This window comes from Girardinichthys multiradiatus, chromosome 8, assembly GCF_021462225.1.
Source record: "Girardinichthys multiradiatus isolate DD_20200921_A chromosome 8, DD_fGirMul_XY1, whole genome shotgun sequence".
Taxonomy (NCBI): Eukaryota; Metazoa; Chordata; class Actinopteri; order Cyprinodontiformes; family Goodeidae; genus Girardinichthys; species Girardinichthys multiradiatus.
The window spans coordinates 19,818,557-19,836,323 of record NC_061801.1 but is presented as its reverse complement, the minus strand read 5'-3'; the positions used below and the strand labels follow the sequence as shown (position 1 = coordinate 19,836,323).

The 17,767-nt window shown below is 39.3% G+C and overlaps 1 protein-coding gene across 9 annotated transcripts in view; it reads left to right on the top strand.

The window, feature by feature from the left end:
• The window catches only part of sema4d (sema domain, immunoglobulin domain (Ig), transmembrane domain (TM) and short cytoplasmic domain, (semaphorin) 4D), a 58,274-nt gene that overhangs the window by 2,713 nt on the left and 37,794 nt on the right, over nucleotides 1-17,767 (top strand). For 5 of the 9 annotated variants that reach the window (XM_047373050.1, XM_047373045.1, XM_047373047.1 and 2 more), the window contains exons 1-3: nucleotides 4,367-4,687; nucleotides 4,770-4,822; nucleotides 9,683-9,795. In XM_047373050.1, the coding sequence (XP_047229006.1) occupies nucleotides 4,582-4,687; nucleotides 4,770-4,822; nucleotides 9,683-9,795 (272 nt within the window). In that variant the 5' untranslated portion in view covers nucleotides 4,367-4,581. Of the gene's footprint in view, nucleotides 1-4,366; nucleotides 4,688-4,769; nucleotides 4,823-9,682; nucleotides 9,796-17,767 lie in introns of those variants that run through there. The other 4 variants (XM_047373048.1, XM_047373051.1, XM_047373049.1 and 1 more) reach the window with 3 other exon arrangements.

Genomic DNA, 17,767 nt, shown 5'->3' with positions numbered 1-17,767 from the left:
AAAAGAAATTGAGCTGTAATCACAGTTCATGATTAACCGGGGGCAGCAATAACCTTTTCACATTGAGTCAGGTTGGCTTGGATAATTTCTTCCTGTTTCAGTTTTTTGTCAGAAATTCTGTGTGTGACAAAAATGCAATCCAAGAGGGTAAAAACTCTTTCAAGGCACTTCAACTATTTTGTCAATGTGCAGATTTATGCATGGTTATTTTTGCTTGAATGCTCTACTTTTCCTAAACATGTTTCAAATAATTAAACACTGCTCTCTGGAGGTATAAAAAAAAACAACCTCCTGCGTAATGCGGTCATGGTTAACTTCACATTTCATGAGCAGTTTTGAACATGGCAGATATGCTGTTTCTCTTTGAAATACAACTGTTGTTTTTTCTAAATCTGTTACCCCATGGATGTTGTTAACTGCTCCGCCTCGCTGTCATCTTCACTCAGGGTTTCACCAGAATGCATCCGCTGTGACATGCCCCCCCTTCTGGGCTCAATAACAAATTTTTCTGCCTCATCGGTCCTGATTCCACAGGTCCTCAGCTGGGTCGCATCAGACGTAGGGGCAGCAACCCGGATCTTGTCAATCTGACGGCCTGGCTGGCACTCGCCCAGAGTCATGTCAGGCGGACTCGGAGAGCTAGCCAGAACAGGATATTGCTGTGTGATCATTCACCAGCAGCAGACAAATCATTAAAACCCTACGCCACATGCTGCTGAGCGGTTCTCTCAAACGTCCCCCTGAGGCTAGAGTTTGTGTTATAAGCTTCTAGCTGTTTTGGCAGGTTTTGGATTTTCTACTCACATGATAGCAGTTTGTGTATGGATTTTGTTGTTTTAGCAGATTATAATCATTTTAAAGTTGTAAAAAAAAAATGTTGTCCTGCCCAATGCTTCTCTTGTACAGAAAGTGCTCTGCGTAACTGAATTTGACTCGGTTTTACCTTAACTTTCACTTTACCTGGTTTTTGTGTCAGTGGACAGATATCACTGTATATGAAAAACATAGTTATTTCAACACATTTCTTCTTCTTCTCTTGCTTGAATTCTGTTTGAGGACAATATGATCTGTCTGTGGAAACCATACGATGTCTGGAAATAAAAAGCTCAGAACCACCTGGCTAAAACCATACAGGCAAACCCATCTCTTTGGCTCCTTTTTTAATCAGACTAATACTAGATTAGAAATTATTAGTATAAGGGATTTCAGGCAGTCTTTTGATATGTGAGCGTTTATTTGCTTGGATGCCTACTTAAAGTCTCAGACCAAACTCTGGCTGTTTGTCAGACTTTCACTCTTCTGCTCTTACTGGTGGTTATCCAGCTCAAATTGAGAGCACATTCCACATTTGGGTTCCAAGTGCAATTTGCCAATCTAAAAAGCCCTTTTGGCGTAGAGATGTCACACTTCCTTGCATGCCAGCTCTGAGTGATTTTGAACTCCCAATGGGTTTGATGGTGACTGTTCATGCGTGCCACATGCAATCCTTTCTTGGTTGTTTTCCAGTCACCGGAATGGGTGAATTACCTGCAAATGACCTGATTCTTTTCTACTGGCCGTCAAGGTAAAAGGAGCCATCTGTGCCGCAGACACACAGATTTTCTTCTGGCAGATTAGTCTGTGATTTTTTTTAATTGAACATATACATACTGTAACCTGAAAGATGAAAGCGCTGATATGCACAGTTTTGCCTTTCAGATGTCAGTTTAAGGGAAATAAAGAAGCAGAGTTTGATTGGTTTGGTCCTGCAGGCATTAAAGGTCAGTGCACGCCAGCCGATGCTGCTTTGATGTGGAAAGTGTGCTACGTTAGAGAGACATTTTGGGCAACCCCCCACCTCCATTTCAAAAGCCACAGACCTCCCCTGCCACACCCTTCCACTGTACCCCAACACCCTCAGGCTGGAGTAATCTGTCATTGGCAAAGACAAAAGCATTTGGCTGCATATCAGCTGCAGACATGTGGGGGCACTTTGTGTTGACTGGCCCTACATAATGCATTCCGGAGATCTCTCAGCATCACTGCCTTACGATTTAGTTGCGGTTTAAAGATGACGGTAAGCACTGGATGTTCCGTTTCATGTGTTTGTTGTTTGTTTGGTACTAAATAAAAGAAAAGAACATTACATGCTTGTGATTAAGAGGAAGGAAAACGATTCATGGTTTTTAAAATTTCTTACAAAAAAACCAACTGAAAAGTGTGGCATTCATTTGTGATCACCCCCACAGAGTCTATACTCTCTAGAACCACATTTCCCTGTTCTCACAGCTGCAAGTCTTTTTGGGTATTTCTCTACCAGTTTTGCACATAGAGACTGAAATGTTTTCCTCTTGTACTCTGCCTAAGTAGCTCCAGCTCAGTCAGGTTGGATCTATTACGTCTGCGGACATCAGTTTTCAAGTCTCGCTGCCAAGTCTAGACTTTGACTTGGCCATTCTCACAAATCAGTGTGATTTCATTTAAAGCATTTAGTTACCACTCGGGTTGTATGTTTGGGAGTCTGAATCTCCATCCAATTTCAAGTGTTTTGCAGTTTGGAACAGGATTGGCATGTACAGTTAAAACCAGATATTTATGTTGTGTATATACAGTAAAGCCATACGGCCTTTTTTTCAACATTATTTCTATTTGCTAAAAGCCAGAATAAAGAGAATTTTAGTTTTTATTAGGTTTACATACATAAGTTGACATACATGAAGATCACTTTAAGCAATTTGAGAAAGCCCAGATAATTATGTTATGGCTTAGTTAGCTTCCAATATGCTATTTCACAATGTTTAAGTTGAACGGAGGCACAATTTTGGACTTAATTTAAGTTAACACCTCAAACACATGGCTATGTTTTGACATCATGGAAAAATCAAAAGAAATGTACCAAGAGATTAGGAGGAGAATTGAGGATCTTCATGACATTGGTTCATCCTTGTGTACATATTCCAGAAACTTAAAGATGCCACCATAACTGTGAAGAACGTGGGTGGCAGCATGCCGTTTTGGCATTTTGCTGCAGGAGGGACTGGTTCACTTCACAAAATAGATGGCACTATGAGAGAAGAATATACAACTATGAAGAAAACATCTCAGAATATCAGCAAGGAAGTTGAAGCTTGGGGACAAATATACTCTTATCATACTGCTTAATTAGTTAGAAATGGGCGTACATAGCTACTGTTTAGGAGTGGCTATCACAAAGCCCTGACCTTGGTCTCAGACGATTTGTGGGCAGAAATGAAAAGGTGTGTTTGAGCCAAGCTTCTGAATTTGAAGAAAAAATCTCTAGAAAATCATCGTCTCTCAGTATTCTGGCATTTGGCAAATGGAGACCATTTTAATAATCCTAGTTGACCTCAAAACAGTAAAAGTTTAATCTGATTTTGTGTCATAGTGAAGAGGGAAAAGGTGTTTAAAAAAAAAAGTGCATATATAAATATCTGACTAACTAAATGCAGCTCCATCCAACATCCCATCAACTCTGATTAACTTCCTTTTCCCTGTTGAAGTAAAGCATACCCACAGCCTGACGCTACCACCACCATGTTTCCCCTTGGGAATGGAGTGTACAATAAGATGTGCAGCATACTACAGTAAACGTGAAGAAAGAACATTCCCTTGCCCCGCAAGACATGCCTTTCATTAACTCAAACCAGTGTGCAGCTTGCTAGAAGATACTTGCAGTTGTCAGATTACTGAAAACTCCAGGAAATCTGTGAACATTCTCAAGATGTTACACTGCACAACTTTTAAATGATACTGCTGAGCGAGCAATAAGCTCCTGATCTGCTGCTGCAGAGCCACTGATGGGTTTCTTGGATGTTTTGAAAATTTTCCCAGCGCTATGTTGCTGAGAGCAGAGGGCTGGAAGGGAATGGAGAGGGGGGAGACGCGGTCTACATACAGTACATTCTGTTGTTATTGAGTGTCATTATCACAGCTAACCAGTGGAGGTGTTTTTCTGTTGTTGAACATTCCTGTTATTTGTATAAAGATGATTTGCATAGGGGAATACATTGGCGAAACAGAATTTTTTAGTTTTCTTTTTAACTGTCTTGTTGATGCAGCATGTTGGATATGCATTGGAAGGAAGCGCGTGCATCACAGGACTGTTGCCTGGGTATGCAAACTGTCTTTACAGTTACTTTGGTTTGGTAGTTGAAAGCACTGCCTCAACCTGCTGTCCCTTTTCACTCTCTTGTAGGAGAGACTAATATGTCCACTCAACAATAGCCACACTCTCACAGACACAAGACCCTAACCTCGGCCCCCTCCCCCCTCCTTATTCATGCCCCAGCACCCCAAATTCCCCCTCCCCCCTCCTAGGCAAGTGTGCGCCTTTCCATTGGCATGATCCGTGCGCTGTCGCTGTCTCTCCGCCGAGCAGTGACAAGGGGATCGGCAAGCCTCCTTGCTTCTGTCAACCTCTCAGATGGCTTGTGCCTAAATAAAATGGATCCCGAAGGCATAAACTGTTTCTCAGCCATATGAAGCATCTTGGATTTATGATGGTAAAGGGAGATAAAGAGGAAGAAGTATTGGGTGGAGAACCTGAGAAGACACTGGCGACTAGAAAGAGAGGAGGTACTCATGTTTTTTTTTGTGGATTTTTTTTGTTTGTTTTCCAAGCCAAGATCTGCTCCTCCTGGTTGTGTTCTTCCTCCTTCTGTTAGGAGATATTTTCAACGAAAAAATGGTAAGATTCAGGTGTATGGGATGTCAACACAGATGAGCGTAATGATGGATGGCAGTGTTTACACCTTTTTTTTTTTCTGCAGGAACAGAATATGGATGGATGCAGTGTCCCTATGGCTTGCTTTTTGCAGTGCAGGTTCTCTGCAGCATGGGGCATGCTATTTTTATCCAAATCTCACATGAGAAGTAAATAATTCAGCGTTGTGTAAGATTGCCGGTTTTTAGGATGCATCAATAGGAAATGCCGTTTACACGAGGAAACATGCAGAAAGTCAAAGCCTATGTGATTTTTCTCTTTGTAGATATGGATTTTAACTTTCTTTTTATCATGTTTTGTTTCAAAGAAGGAATGATCTTCGATGCTACAAGTTGCTTGTCTCAACCCAGGTTTTGAAAGACATTTTTTTCTAACCACTTCTCAAGAAAGTTTGCACCACAGTAGCATTTTAGTATTAAAAGTTTTTCTTGCATGCAGCATTTAATTCTTCCAGCGTAAAGAAGGGTTAGTTTTATTATTGTTGGATAAAATAACATAGATTATCACCAGATCTCCACAATTCTGTAAATAAGAAATCTACATCTTGTGAAATTAGATTTGGTGTTGTTGTGATTATGAATATGAATATATTATTTAATATGTAATATTAATACTTTAATATTTTATTAAGTAATAATTTGGTCTGTTAAGGGTTTTCCTGTGAATACCAGCCCAGCGGTGGTATTAGAACAAAATTGAAATGGATGAGCCAAGCTCTGGCATTATTGAACAGCAAAACTCTGTTCACAAACAGAATTAATTCACACTTAAAATACAAGAATTTATTAACAAAAATAAGTCGTCTCAAAGTCAGACATATTTCAATCAACAGAGAGTGATGCAACATTACCACGCAATGTTTATGTTTGAGAACCAAGGATTATCTTGAAAAATCTGGAAATGAAGTTAAGTCAGTCTTGGAACTAACTTAGGCAATAATTTGTATACCTTCAAAGATTCAATCAGATAAAACATTATTTTAACAAAATAACATTTTGAAGAATGACTTACCGAATAAAACCAACCTTCTGAATGACTAATTCTCAACAGTGTTTAATTAGATGCCTTTATTTATTAAAATAATACTTAAGGAAATATTATTTTGAATTAGAACCAAACCTTTTTGGATAAATGGGTCTTCATGATGTTTAATTAGCTGGCTTAGCCTAGTACAAATAATATTTAAGGAAATATTATTTTGAATGAGGACCAACAACCTTTCTGGGTAAATTACCTTTAGTGGTGTTTAGTTAGTTATGATGTTTAGTAAAATAATGTTTAGGGAAATATTATTTCCTAGATTGGAAACTAACAACCTTTCTTATAAAATGGGCGAGCCATTAGCAGTTGGAGCTAACAAAAGAAGCTCATAGCTTGTCATCAGAATCAAACACATACCTTTTAAAATACCACTAATAAAAGGGGTTCAAATGCATATCGATGCCGATCTTCTGTGTTTAAAAACAACCCTTTAAATAAAATTAGTCTTAACTTTAAAAACACAACACAGAGCACATCCTTAACTGTGCTAGATTGCTAGTCTGCTAGCACTTACTGTAGCTGAGTTTCTCAACACAAACATCATTAAATGGACTTTATTTAGATTATTTAACTCTAAACTAATCTTCTCCGCCCAAACACTACTTCTTATGTGAACCGTGCTGAGGAGAAGTTGTCCTGGGCGTTGAGAAAAACATCCACGTGTGGGTAAACAAAGGGTTAGCTTACAATTGACCTCCGTAGCTGTGTGGAAGGGCTTTTAGCTGGCCCAGCCAAATCGCACGACAAAGGCACGTTTGGCTCCTTGAGTGGCCGCGATGCGGCGGGGTAGCTCTCGGTACCTGGACATGGATGCAGGAAGGCATGCGATACGGTCCTGGCCTTCTTTTCTAGGCCGTAGGGGAAATCCGCTTCGATTAGGGCTGCTTCTGGAGGCCTCACAAGACAAGCCAAGTCACGCTTGTCTCATTACACCCTTTATATGAATGAATGCCGGATACTCGAACAGCAAAAGATTACTTAACTTTTTTATGTGATCGTAGTTACTTTTGACACTCTTGGATCACTCAGCAAGGAGACATACGTTCGTTTGGTGCCTCTCCTGTCTGGTTCCCGTCTGGAGTCCGCATGGAAAGAGATCTGTTTGTTGGAACGTAGGGTTTTTATTCAAACCGTGACATCACGGGAAGTCAGCTCTCCTTCTGTTCCTGGCTGTGCTGGAAGTGGGTTACTGTGATTTATTTTTTAAATTCTAAAAAGATCAAACTGGCCTTTTTAAATGTTGTAATTCAACGCAGGACCCAACAGTGTGTTTCTTGGTAACTGTAGTAGTTCACTGTCTTCTGCTTTGAGATACTTATGATTCATGCATCTTTCCTTTATTGATTACTGAATGGTTAAAGGAAATTGCCGACTTACTTAGGAATGTACCACTAATGCTTGACAGTGCGCTGAAGATTGATGCACAGATTTACAAAAGCTTTTAAACTGAGAGAGTTTCAGTCCAGAAGATGGGCTGTATGGCTGTGAAATTAAAACTGTATTCATGACCTCCAAACACAGATACTGGCTGCTGCTGCTGGACCTGACTGACTTTGGGTGGGGTCGAGACCTTGCTTTCAATTGTCTGGTCTCCTCGTGTTATCTGGGTTTGGTTGTAAATTGCAAATTAAAATGTATCTGCTTAAATCCTGCTCTGGCTGGTCAGTCAGTGTCAACACATTGCAAGGTATAATCAATGAAGTCAATGGCTGCTGCTGCTGTAATCTTTTAAAGGCAGGAGCTTATAGCAGATTTGGAGACTCATCCTTCAGCAAGGCAGTCTGTAAAAATCAGTTAGGTAAGTATTAAAAAGAAGTTATTGACAAATGGCAACTGGTGCCAGATGACGATTAAGCTCTCATTATCTCTGCAGTGCAATACACATCTGTAGCTGAATGTAAAGTCTTTTTGCTAGCTGGCGGATTTTCTGTTGTGCTCTATTTGTGGTAGCTAGCTGGCTGGTGGGCTGCTTTGGTAACTATGGTGACTGTATCCCCAGAAAGCCTTAAAGCAAGCCCAGGCTTTGCGAGTCTGATTTGTAAAAGAAGCGATGCATGTCTACAAAGTTGAGGATTGGACTCTGACCTTTTTCCTCTTTATTTTTTTCTCATGCTGTTTATTCCCCCACTTAAAGAATCCTGCAGTGGCTGGGTGTTAAAATACCTAAACCTTTTATTGAACTTGCCCTTTATGGCAGAATGTTGTATGTTAGGTATACAGAGATTTCCACTTTCTGATTTTTATAAAGTTGTGCCACTCGCCGAAATCAATTTTAGCAGATTTGTAATTTTCTTTAAGAACTGGTTAAACTGAAAATGAACCTGTCTTAACAATAACATGTTGATAGTATATATAAACAATGCAGTTTTTCACAAGTGGCCTAACATTACAGAGCTTTGTCTCACGCATCACTGGAAATCCATAAATAATAGGGCTGAAAAACATGTAGCTGTGATACTATTGCTATAATAGGATTAAGACTTGCTGACTCTTTCTTTTTCATCATTATGCCAAAAAATAAAATTTAGTGTGGGCAGCTGGAGATCATTCACCTGGCTGAATATATTATTGCCATGCACATTGTGAATGCATTCAACCTGAAATATGATGCCATAACAAATATTGCAACATTAACAATTATGATTCACTATATTACGCAACTCCAACAAAAACTGTAAAGTCCTCCTGTTAATTAGTCAGAAGTAAAAACAAACTAAATATTTGGTATTAAAATCTCTGATTTTACTTTTATGTTACATTGTTGAACAAGTCATCGAGTTACTGTGGAATTATGGAGTTTTCCCCCATGTGAACAATTAAAGATTTATACTGGGAGTAGACATTGTTGGCAACTTAACAGTTGCCAACATTACCAAATCCAGCATGTACTGTGGCAGAGATGGGTTGAAAATTCAGGATAAAATCCAGCCACTTTGCTGTTTCCCATTCAGCCCTTCTGTTATCTGCTAAAATCCCAGTCTCTGTTGCATCAAACCTCTGTAGAAAAGGGCGCGGCGCTGGTGGTGTAGGGGTTAGTGGTGTAGGGGTTAGCGCGCGACCACATATAGAGGCTATAGTCCTCGAAGCGGCCGTCCCAGGTCCGAGTCCCGGACCCGGCGACCTTTGCCGAATGTCTCCCCCTCTCTTTGCCCCTCCTTCCTGTCTGCCTACTATCAAAATAAAGGCCTCTAGTGCCAAAACAATTCTTTAAAAAAAACCACAAAAAAAAAAACCTCTGTAGAATATAGTTCCTTTCAAAACCTCTTGTTCTTCCTCTGACTTCAGTTTTAAACAGTGCTAATAAGAGATAACTGGGTCTCCTTCCTTCAGTACAAACTTCCAGACTAAAGAGTGTTATGACAAGTGAAAATGAATCGCTTGATTATTGTGGTTTCAGTAACCTAGTAATCTGCATTTTTTTTTATTTCCCCCACCTTCTGGTGATCAATCTGGCTGGTCAAGCTAAAAAAAAAAACAGCGAATTCTGGTCTTTAAACAGTAAGATAATTAATTCAGTATTTAAATAGTTTAGTAGCAAATATTTTTTGAGCTGTAACAAATTATTATTACTAATTATTGAGCTGAAATGCATTTCGTCTTCAGCTGTTTTGTTATTTTCAGGAAAAACTGGAAGAATAGTTTCTTGTCTGTGGGAATGAAATGGTTCAACTACAATTTTCTAAACTAACTTTCGGTTCTTGAAAGCTTTCCTTTTAGCTGCTTCATTTTATTAAAGTATCAGACAGTGACTCAGAAATCCTGATTGGAACATCCCTACAAGCTAAAAGCTATAAGTAGCTTTTTCTGAATTGGATTGGTTGTTCAATATATATTACTGCCCTCGTTGTCTTTTTGATGCTATTCTCATACTGTGTGTATAATTTCACAATGTCCTCTAAAATCTTGTCTGTTTTACAGATCTGGGTTGCTGCATTAGCACTGAGCCTCTTACTCACCCTTTCCAACCGTGTGAAGAAAAGTGAAGAAGTTTTGATGAATCAGTTTTCGATAGCCGACGCTATGACCGACAAGTAAGTTGTCTCTTACATGAGGAGTTTTTGAGTTTTCTATGCAGTGTACACTGGACCCCTGTTTGAGTGTGAAGCATAAGGATGATGCAGTTTGTGTTTGGTCTTGTCCTCGTCTCCTCATGTTGGACGTAAAGCCGGAGTTTGCTTTGCACAGAGAGAAGTGTGTTGTTGTGTTGGGGGGGGGGGGGGGGGGGGGGGGTGGGGGGCTGGTATAAAGACAGTCTTGTGTTGCTCCTGAACACATATGACATTTGCATCAGGGCTGATTTGCATTCCTGTTCACTGTGTTGGTATGTTGCTGCTGCGTTTTAGCTGCTCTTTATTTTTCATCCCACTTCTTCCTCCTAAACTTTCTTTGCATTCTCCTTTTTTGTGTCTCCCTCTTTATATTTTCCTTGTGGATCAAATCTCTTTCTGCTCTCTATCCTTCTTTTTTTGTCTCTTTTGTCAGCTCTGTCTCTTTGTATCTCAGTCCAGTGTTCCCGACTTTGACCTATAGACCAAGAAGAATTGGAGTGCAGTAAGCAAAATAATCTGACGTCAGCGTTCCTAATAAGCGGAATAAGTGGTGCAGGCCGATCAGCTGAAAGGGATGAATCCAGGCAAAACAAAGACTTCTGTTTTTCCCAGTTAAACAAAATAACCGTTGCAATATTAGAAGGTTTATGCTGTGAGTGCATAAACCCATATGTTCAAATAAGGCAACATCGATCAGCGTTTGAGTGCACGGTCTGTCATCTCCCCACTTATTTCTAATGCACCTGTTCACCCCTTTGAGAGTGGAAGAAAAGGGTGGGGGGGCTGGTCAGCCAGCCTTTCTATGAAACGAGCCTCAGGGTGCTTTCCTTGCATCTGATTATGCCAGCATGACATACTCTACATCTTTTTCAGCAGACTAATGTGATATCTACCCAAAGGCGTGTTATTCCCGGAAATTAAAAGGTTATGCCACTTTAACTCTTCTTGTCACGTGTTCAGGCTCAGAAGTATTTATTTATTTATTTATTCTAATGCAACCTCAACAAAGAAAAAGGATCTTTGCAGGAACGCACTTTTAAAACCCGATGCAGAAAAGTAGTTTCAATAATCCTATGCTTGATCCAATGTAACGATGGGATCATGGGGCTTTTTAAGTAAGAGATGACAACGTTGACAAGTTTCCTCGCTGGATCAAAAGTATCCAAGCAACCAGAAGGTTGTGCCTTCTGGGGAGGGGATTGTTGTTATTGTGTGCTAGATGGTAGTCCATGTTTTAGAAGGATTGTTTGAGTGAGGAGAATGATAAATGTTATGCTAAAGGGGAACGTGGGGGAAAGTTGAAGGACGCAGCCCCCCGACAGCGACCGAGAACAAAGCGACCCCCTCCAACATGGGACTACTCACGATTCATACAAAGGCAGAAGATTGCTACTTATTTTCTCCTCAACACACATTCACATGACCCTCAGCCATCCTTTCTTTCTCCACCGGCCTCAGTCATCAGCAAACATTTACACTTTGTGAGATATCAGTGGACGTTCCTTGAGAAATGCACATTCTATTTGGTATTCCTAGATATAAGCTGACATGTGGACACGTCTGTAACAAGTAGAATACTGTGTTTCCAATTACCTTTATCTCGTTTTCCTGTTCCTCACCTTGACATTCTGAATCTTTTAAGTGACTGTCACAGCAAGGAAGTTGGACCCATTGTCTAAGTAGCTTACCTTATACTTATCTGGTCACTAGGGGCACATGTAGGCTATGTAATAGACCAGAGTTTGATCCCCAGATGGTCAGGCGAATGACAAGAAACTGTGGTTGAAGCAAGAAAAGTACTACGATTGAAAAGGTCGGGGGGGATTACTACAGAATTTTTCAGAAACTTTCCATGGGAGGTTAAGGTGCGAAAATTAGGAAATATTCCATGGGACATAAATGGGATTACATGAAACTGGGGGTAGCTTAAGCAAACTGTCTAATATCCAAACAAACATTTTTTGCCATAGAAAGGTATCTGTAAAACATGTACAAGTTAAACAACAATGTATATCAAATATAATTGTCCAATATTATCATATTTATGTTGAGCAGTGTGGGTGTGTGTGGCCTCAATAGAAATCATATGTGCATATGATGAAGGAAGGTATTGGGCATGTAGGAACAGTGGCTTTAATTCCCCTACAGTGTGCCGTCTGCATGTTTTAAGGGACAAAACAGATGCACTTCTGATCAAAGTCTTAAGACCAGTTAAAAAATTGCAAGAGTTTGCTTTCTGTGTACTATTGGATCTTAAGAAGGTAAAGTAGAGCTTCACAATGCTAAAATAAGAAATGGGAGTAAGAGACAAAACATTTTGATCAAAAGTTTAAGACCATAGCTCAAAAAAACTTGAGAACCCCGTCAAAACAGAAATCAAAGTGTCAAAAAAGGACTGAGTAATGAGTAGCTTAACCGTTCTTGTTGATCACTTTAGTTGTTTAGACATGCTTGATGCAAGTGTCTCCAACGGGCTAGTGGGAACGTTGCTCCAAGTGTTGAAAATGGCTTCACAAAGGGCATCCACTGTCTGGAACTGATGTCCATTTTTGCAAACTTCTTTTGCCATCAATCTTCAAATGTTCTCAATCGGATTTAGATCAGGGGAACATGCAGGATGGTTCAAAAGTGTGACGCTCTACAACTGGAAGAAGTCCTTTGTCAGGCGGGCATTGTGAACGGCAGCATTGTCCTGTTGGAAAAACCCAGCCATTACCACACTGACGAGGGTCCTCAGTCAAGAGGGATGCCCACTGCAACATCTCCACATCGCCAGCTGCTGTTTGACGCCCCTGCAGAACCTGGAGCTCCATTGTTCCGTTGAAGGAAAAATGACCTGAAATCATGATGGCTTTTAAAGGCTGTGATCTTAAGTGTTTGATCAGTTATACATATAGTTATACAATACATTTTCTGCTCTAAACTTTTTTTTCCTGCTCCCATTTCTTCTTTTAGCATTCTGAAGCACCACTTGGAACCTTCTTAAGATCCAACAGTGCAAAATACAAATTCTTGTAATGTTTTAACTGGTTCTAAGATTTTAATTAGCGGTGTATATTCTGCATAATTTCTTTGCAATACTTCTGGTTATTATTTCCTAGAATTGTGCAGTATTGCATATAGAACACCTCTTTATCCTAGTACAAGCACTTCATTAAAGGCACTGCATCAAAACTGACTCGCCTACCTTATAGTCATGAAAGGATTCATTTTTCCCAAAGTAATTGAATTCCTCATGTTTAGACTCATGCCAAACATGGTTTGACGTTTGCTTTTTTTTTTCCCCCCCCGTTGAAGCTTTCATTTTTCTTCTCCGTGAAGAAGTTGGTAATTGTCCATCATTAAATATTCCTCTACATCAGTGAGAATAAACATGTGGATGTTTGACCTCCTGTTGTGGCTGGACGCTCTGTCATGAGGAATGTTTTAAAGCCAGATTTACTTGTAAATGAGGGGATTCCTTCTCAAGAAATTCAAGCCTTGGATAATCTTGTTAAACGCACAGCCTTGTGTGTCCACTCATCCTAAACGTGGATTAACAGAAATTTCACTAATTTGTGCATTTAAACAAGATCTAAACCTGTGATCTTGTCATTATTTAATCTTAGAAAATGTGTACTATACCATGTGCTTTACGTGATTGTGTAAAACTTTATTATAATTATTAATGTTCTTTCCCCTTTATCTCAGGAGAAAAATCACATAATTATGGAAAAACTACAATGTTATGTAAGCCTATACATCATGCTATCACATTTCATTGTATATTTTCAAATTTTTCACATAGAATAGCTCTTTGTCTGCTTGCTGCTTATTTATTTTCCCTCTTTGTATACTGGGAGACATCATATCAAAGCCTCTTTGTTTTCTGTCTTCTTCTGTCCTTTGAGTCTCGCTTCCCTCGTCCACCTGTGCTGGTGTTTACTGACAGCCTTGTCAGAGACTTAGGATGTTTGTAGTTCCACATTAAGGAAGCCTGCTCAGAGTGTGTGTTTCTCTGTGAGGGCTAAAATAACAAACTGTCATAAAGATACGAGAGCACTTCCCAGCAGCCTACTCTGTTTTAATATGTCTGATTTGCCGTTCCGTATCTGTCAAGGTCCTCTGTGTGTGCTCACATCAGTCTCAGCAGTGGGAGGATATGTGTTTGTGTAAAGCTATCTTTTTTTTTTTAGCATTTTGTACTTAAATGAGACATTATACATACTGTCTCATCAGTTGACATGTTTTCTTGAGGTTTTAATACATTTTCTGCCAAGATTTTCTTCATTTGAATTGATCAGAATTAGCTAGAGTTGCAAGAATACTTTGTGTGTCATTTCTTTCTAGCTGATTCTCTTAATTATTTTTAATGGAGCAGAGCAAGACTCCGTCCCTAACTTTCATCAGTTGTGTATCTTTTATTAGATCAATGGTAAATATTTACCAAAGTAAATGCAATTAAAAATGCACCAATCAGAAATATTTGATTATGTATGATCTCCTCTGCGTTTTGCAAAGCTTTGATGTACCAACAACAGTTTTGGCTCATTTAAATTTCTCTATTAGAAATACAGGAACATTTAACAAAGGCATTAAAAACATTGTTTCTGTATCATCAGTTTGTTATGCGCTGTCAATAATTATTTATATTTGGTGCAGGAGCAATGTCACACCATGTGTAAGAAGAGTCGCTGTAAAACAAGGCCTTACTTTTTCAGAACCAAGATAAAATGATGTTGGAGTTCACATTTTAAGCTGCTCTTAGCGTCTCGTGTTAGCTAGCATTACTAAAGCTGCAGTTTTCGTGTATTGCTGTAGATCCACACATTAACTGAATTTCCTGAAAGACTGCCGACATTTCCAAAATCCAGCAGACTCCATAATGGATTGATACTGAAATCTCAAAAGGGTCATAAACTGCATTTTTCTGTACTCTGTTAAGGGAATCTGATTTTCTTGTCCTGCAAGTTAGTAACAGTTTATAAATCACATCATACTGTGGTTTAAAGGTCACCTATTTTCTGCTTAACGTCTTAACCTATTTTCTATAACCTATTTTCTTAATGGAAAAGAAGAAACGGTCTACAGACCTAAAAAGCTCTTTACTTGCATTTCTTCTTAAATAAGACAAATTCCTTTCAAGTACTTTGATAATCGTCAAATAACTGAAATCTGCTATTGCATTTGAGCGTTTAGTTAGCTCTCCGAATCGGGTCGGTTTCTGAAGCGCAACTATTACAACTGTTGTTCTAGTTTAAGATACTTTTTCAAAAGGCCTGCATTTCCTTGCTGTCATTCCTCTCATCAATTAACTATAGACCCGTGACATCTCCATTTCCTCTCCCTCACCTCTCCAGACCGCCGTGTCACCAAGGGTGGGGTTTGGGGGGCACTACTTGTCTCGCACCCACACTTGTTGACCCCCCCCCCCCCAGCACATCCTGAATTGAGACGCATGAAGGCGTGGTGTCACTAAGATTCGTGGCTGCATTGTAGAAACTCTGGATCAGCTGTCACGCGGTTTTGTGGGAGCCAGGAAAATCCAGTTCAAAATGCTTCCTAAAGATGTCGAGGGGGATGCACTTTTTGACCTTGGGCTCATCAATCTTATGCATCTGTCAGCCACTGCCACTGCTCTGTAGATGCTGACCAGAGATGTTGAGATGTGAAGATTGGGTTTAAGGTAGATATGCTGTGTAAACATGTTTCTGTTGGTGCCTGCATAGCTATGTAAACATAGGAAGGGAATGCAGAAATGACAAAAAAAAATCTGATTAATTCTGGACTTCATTGGCAGTTATGAAGTGCCCATCTCTATAAGGTTCTTGTAAAAAAATGGTCTAAAAGGACAAATTTGTTTCCATTTTTTTTTACTAATTTTCAAGTTTCCAGTTGAAGTTTCCAGCTGGGTTATTAACTCTGACTTTCTAAAGTCGAAGGAAATCTCACCAGCTCCAACTCTGAGATCAAAGTTAGCAGCATTGAGCTGAAAGTTTTATCATAAATGGCCCACCTGCACACATCACACTAGTTTTCTGACCTAACATGTATCTTGCATGCAAGCGGCGACATTCCCAGCTCCAAGTTCAGCCATTCACTGGAAGCTCAGTGCAGCACGTGTTATCATTTTGGTTTGAGCACTATATTTAACTGTAATCAGCCCTGACCAATGTCCCCTACCTCAGTAAACACAGGGTGATACTTTTGTTCAACAATCTTGATTATCTTTAAACCTGGGTGGACAGCCCAAGTATTTCTAGATGGGATCAGTAAAAATACCAGTGATGGTAGCGGTTTTGTGTGCTTCAGCACTACTTAACATAATCTGATTATTCTGTTATGCAGCAAAGCAGGGAAGTTGGTTAATACCAATGAATCTGCATATTTGGGTTGATTTAGCTGACCTGAATTTAGTTGTGCAGAAAATATTAGCTCTTGGGACATTTTATTTTCATTAGTTTTGAATGATCTTGTTAATACTTACATTATTTTAGAACTTACTGTGTGTTGATAAAGAATTGATTCTATATAAATAGTCAGGGTGAAAAAGTCCATGTTTTGGGTCAGGCGTTCTTGTTTCATGGAGGACTGTGGGAATAAACGCTGTTATGCAGGAAGAATGTGTTCAGCTCTGGTGTAGAGGTTTTCATTTTGCTCAGGGAAGCAGTCTAAATGAACACACTTGAAACTGTTGTGAATAGAGGCCCGACCATCTGTCACAATAGGATTTCTGAGGACGAAAAAAAAAATCTTGTTTCATTGCACACAAGTGTTTGGATTTTCCAGCTGACTGCAAATCACTCTGGAAGCATTTAGTCCTTTTGAATTTCATTACTGGTGCACAACATTTTGAAAATCCCATGATTTCTTTTTCACTTCATCAGGTTCAGATTGGTGACCTGTTCCCACATTAGAGCAGCATCTTCTGAGAACATTTCTGACTGTAAGATGTTCAGTTTGTGCAGAGGGATTCATTATTTAAGCTATGATAAAAAAAAAAAAAGTGAAATGAATAAAAGTACAAATTTATTCAGACTCTCAGTTGAGGTGAAAAGTCCCCATGTGAGGACACTGCAGCAGCTTTTCACTTCTTATTTACCTTGAGTCTAAAAGTATTAGATTAAGTAAAATTCATCCTAAGTTTGTTTTCAGCAAATTTTATAGTGTTAAAAATTAAAACTTTTATCAACATGAAGTGACTTTTTCCATTACCCAGCTAAGCCTGGCTAGCTTTTCATTGGCAAATAAAATCTCACCATCTTAATGAAAAATTACATGCTGTTGGGTTACCAGCAAACTTACATTTTACATGCTCAAGTCCTCCAGACTCCTTTCACATGCATATGTGCAATGTGTTTTGGCTTAAGTATTTGTGCCAGCAATGACAAAATATCAGTATAAAGAGAATTTATAGAGTACGGTTTTGTGCAGTTATAAGCAGTCAGTATCTTACCCGGAGTGCCTAGTCCTCTGAATGACCCCAGTTTGGAGAAACTGAATCTGACTCCAGTCAGTCAGAAATTCTAAGTAGAACCCCAAATATCTCAAAGCTGGTTATGTGAATGCTGTTTTAAAAACCTTCACTTTTTCAGTCAACTGTCATTTAAAGAGAAATCTGGAAATGGATGGTGTGTGATTGCAGGAGTTTACAAGTTGGTAGAAATTAGCCTCACTAAGACTGGTGATAACCACACAAACAATGTCTTTTAAAACCCTTTCGTTAGCATGCCCCCTGACATATTTAGCTTCGTCAGTGTTAAAGTGAGAAAACGTTAGATTTATTTGCATGTCATCTGAAAGTCACATCTTCACCAGCAAATAGCAAGTCTTTTGTGTTAGACAGGAAAGTCATAAAGACGATAATAGAGCTGAAGTTCCTCTATCGGATTATTTACAGTTTTGTATTTGTCACTTCCAAAAACAACTCTTAGAAACATGATTTATTATTTGCTAAGTAGTTTGTGTTCATGTT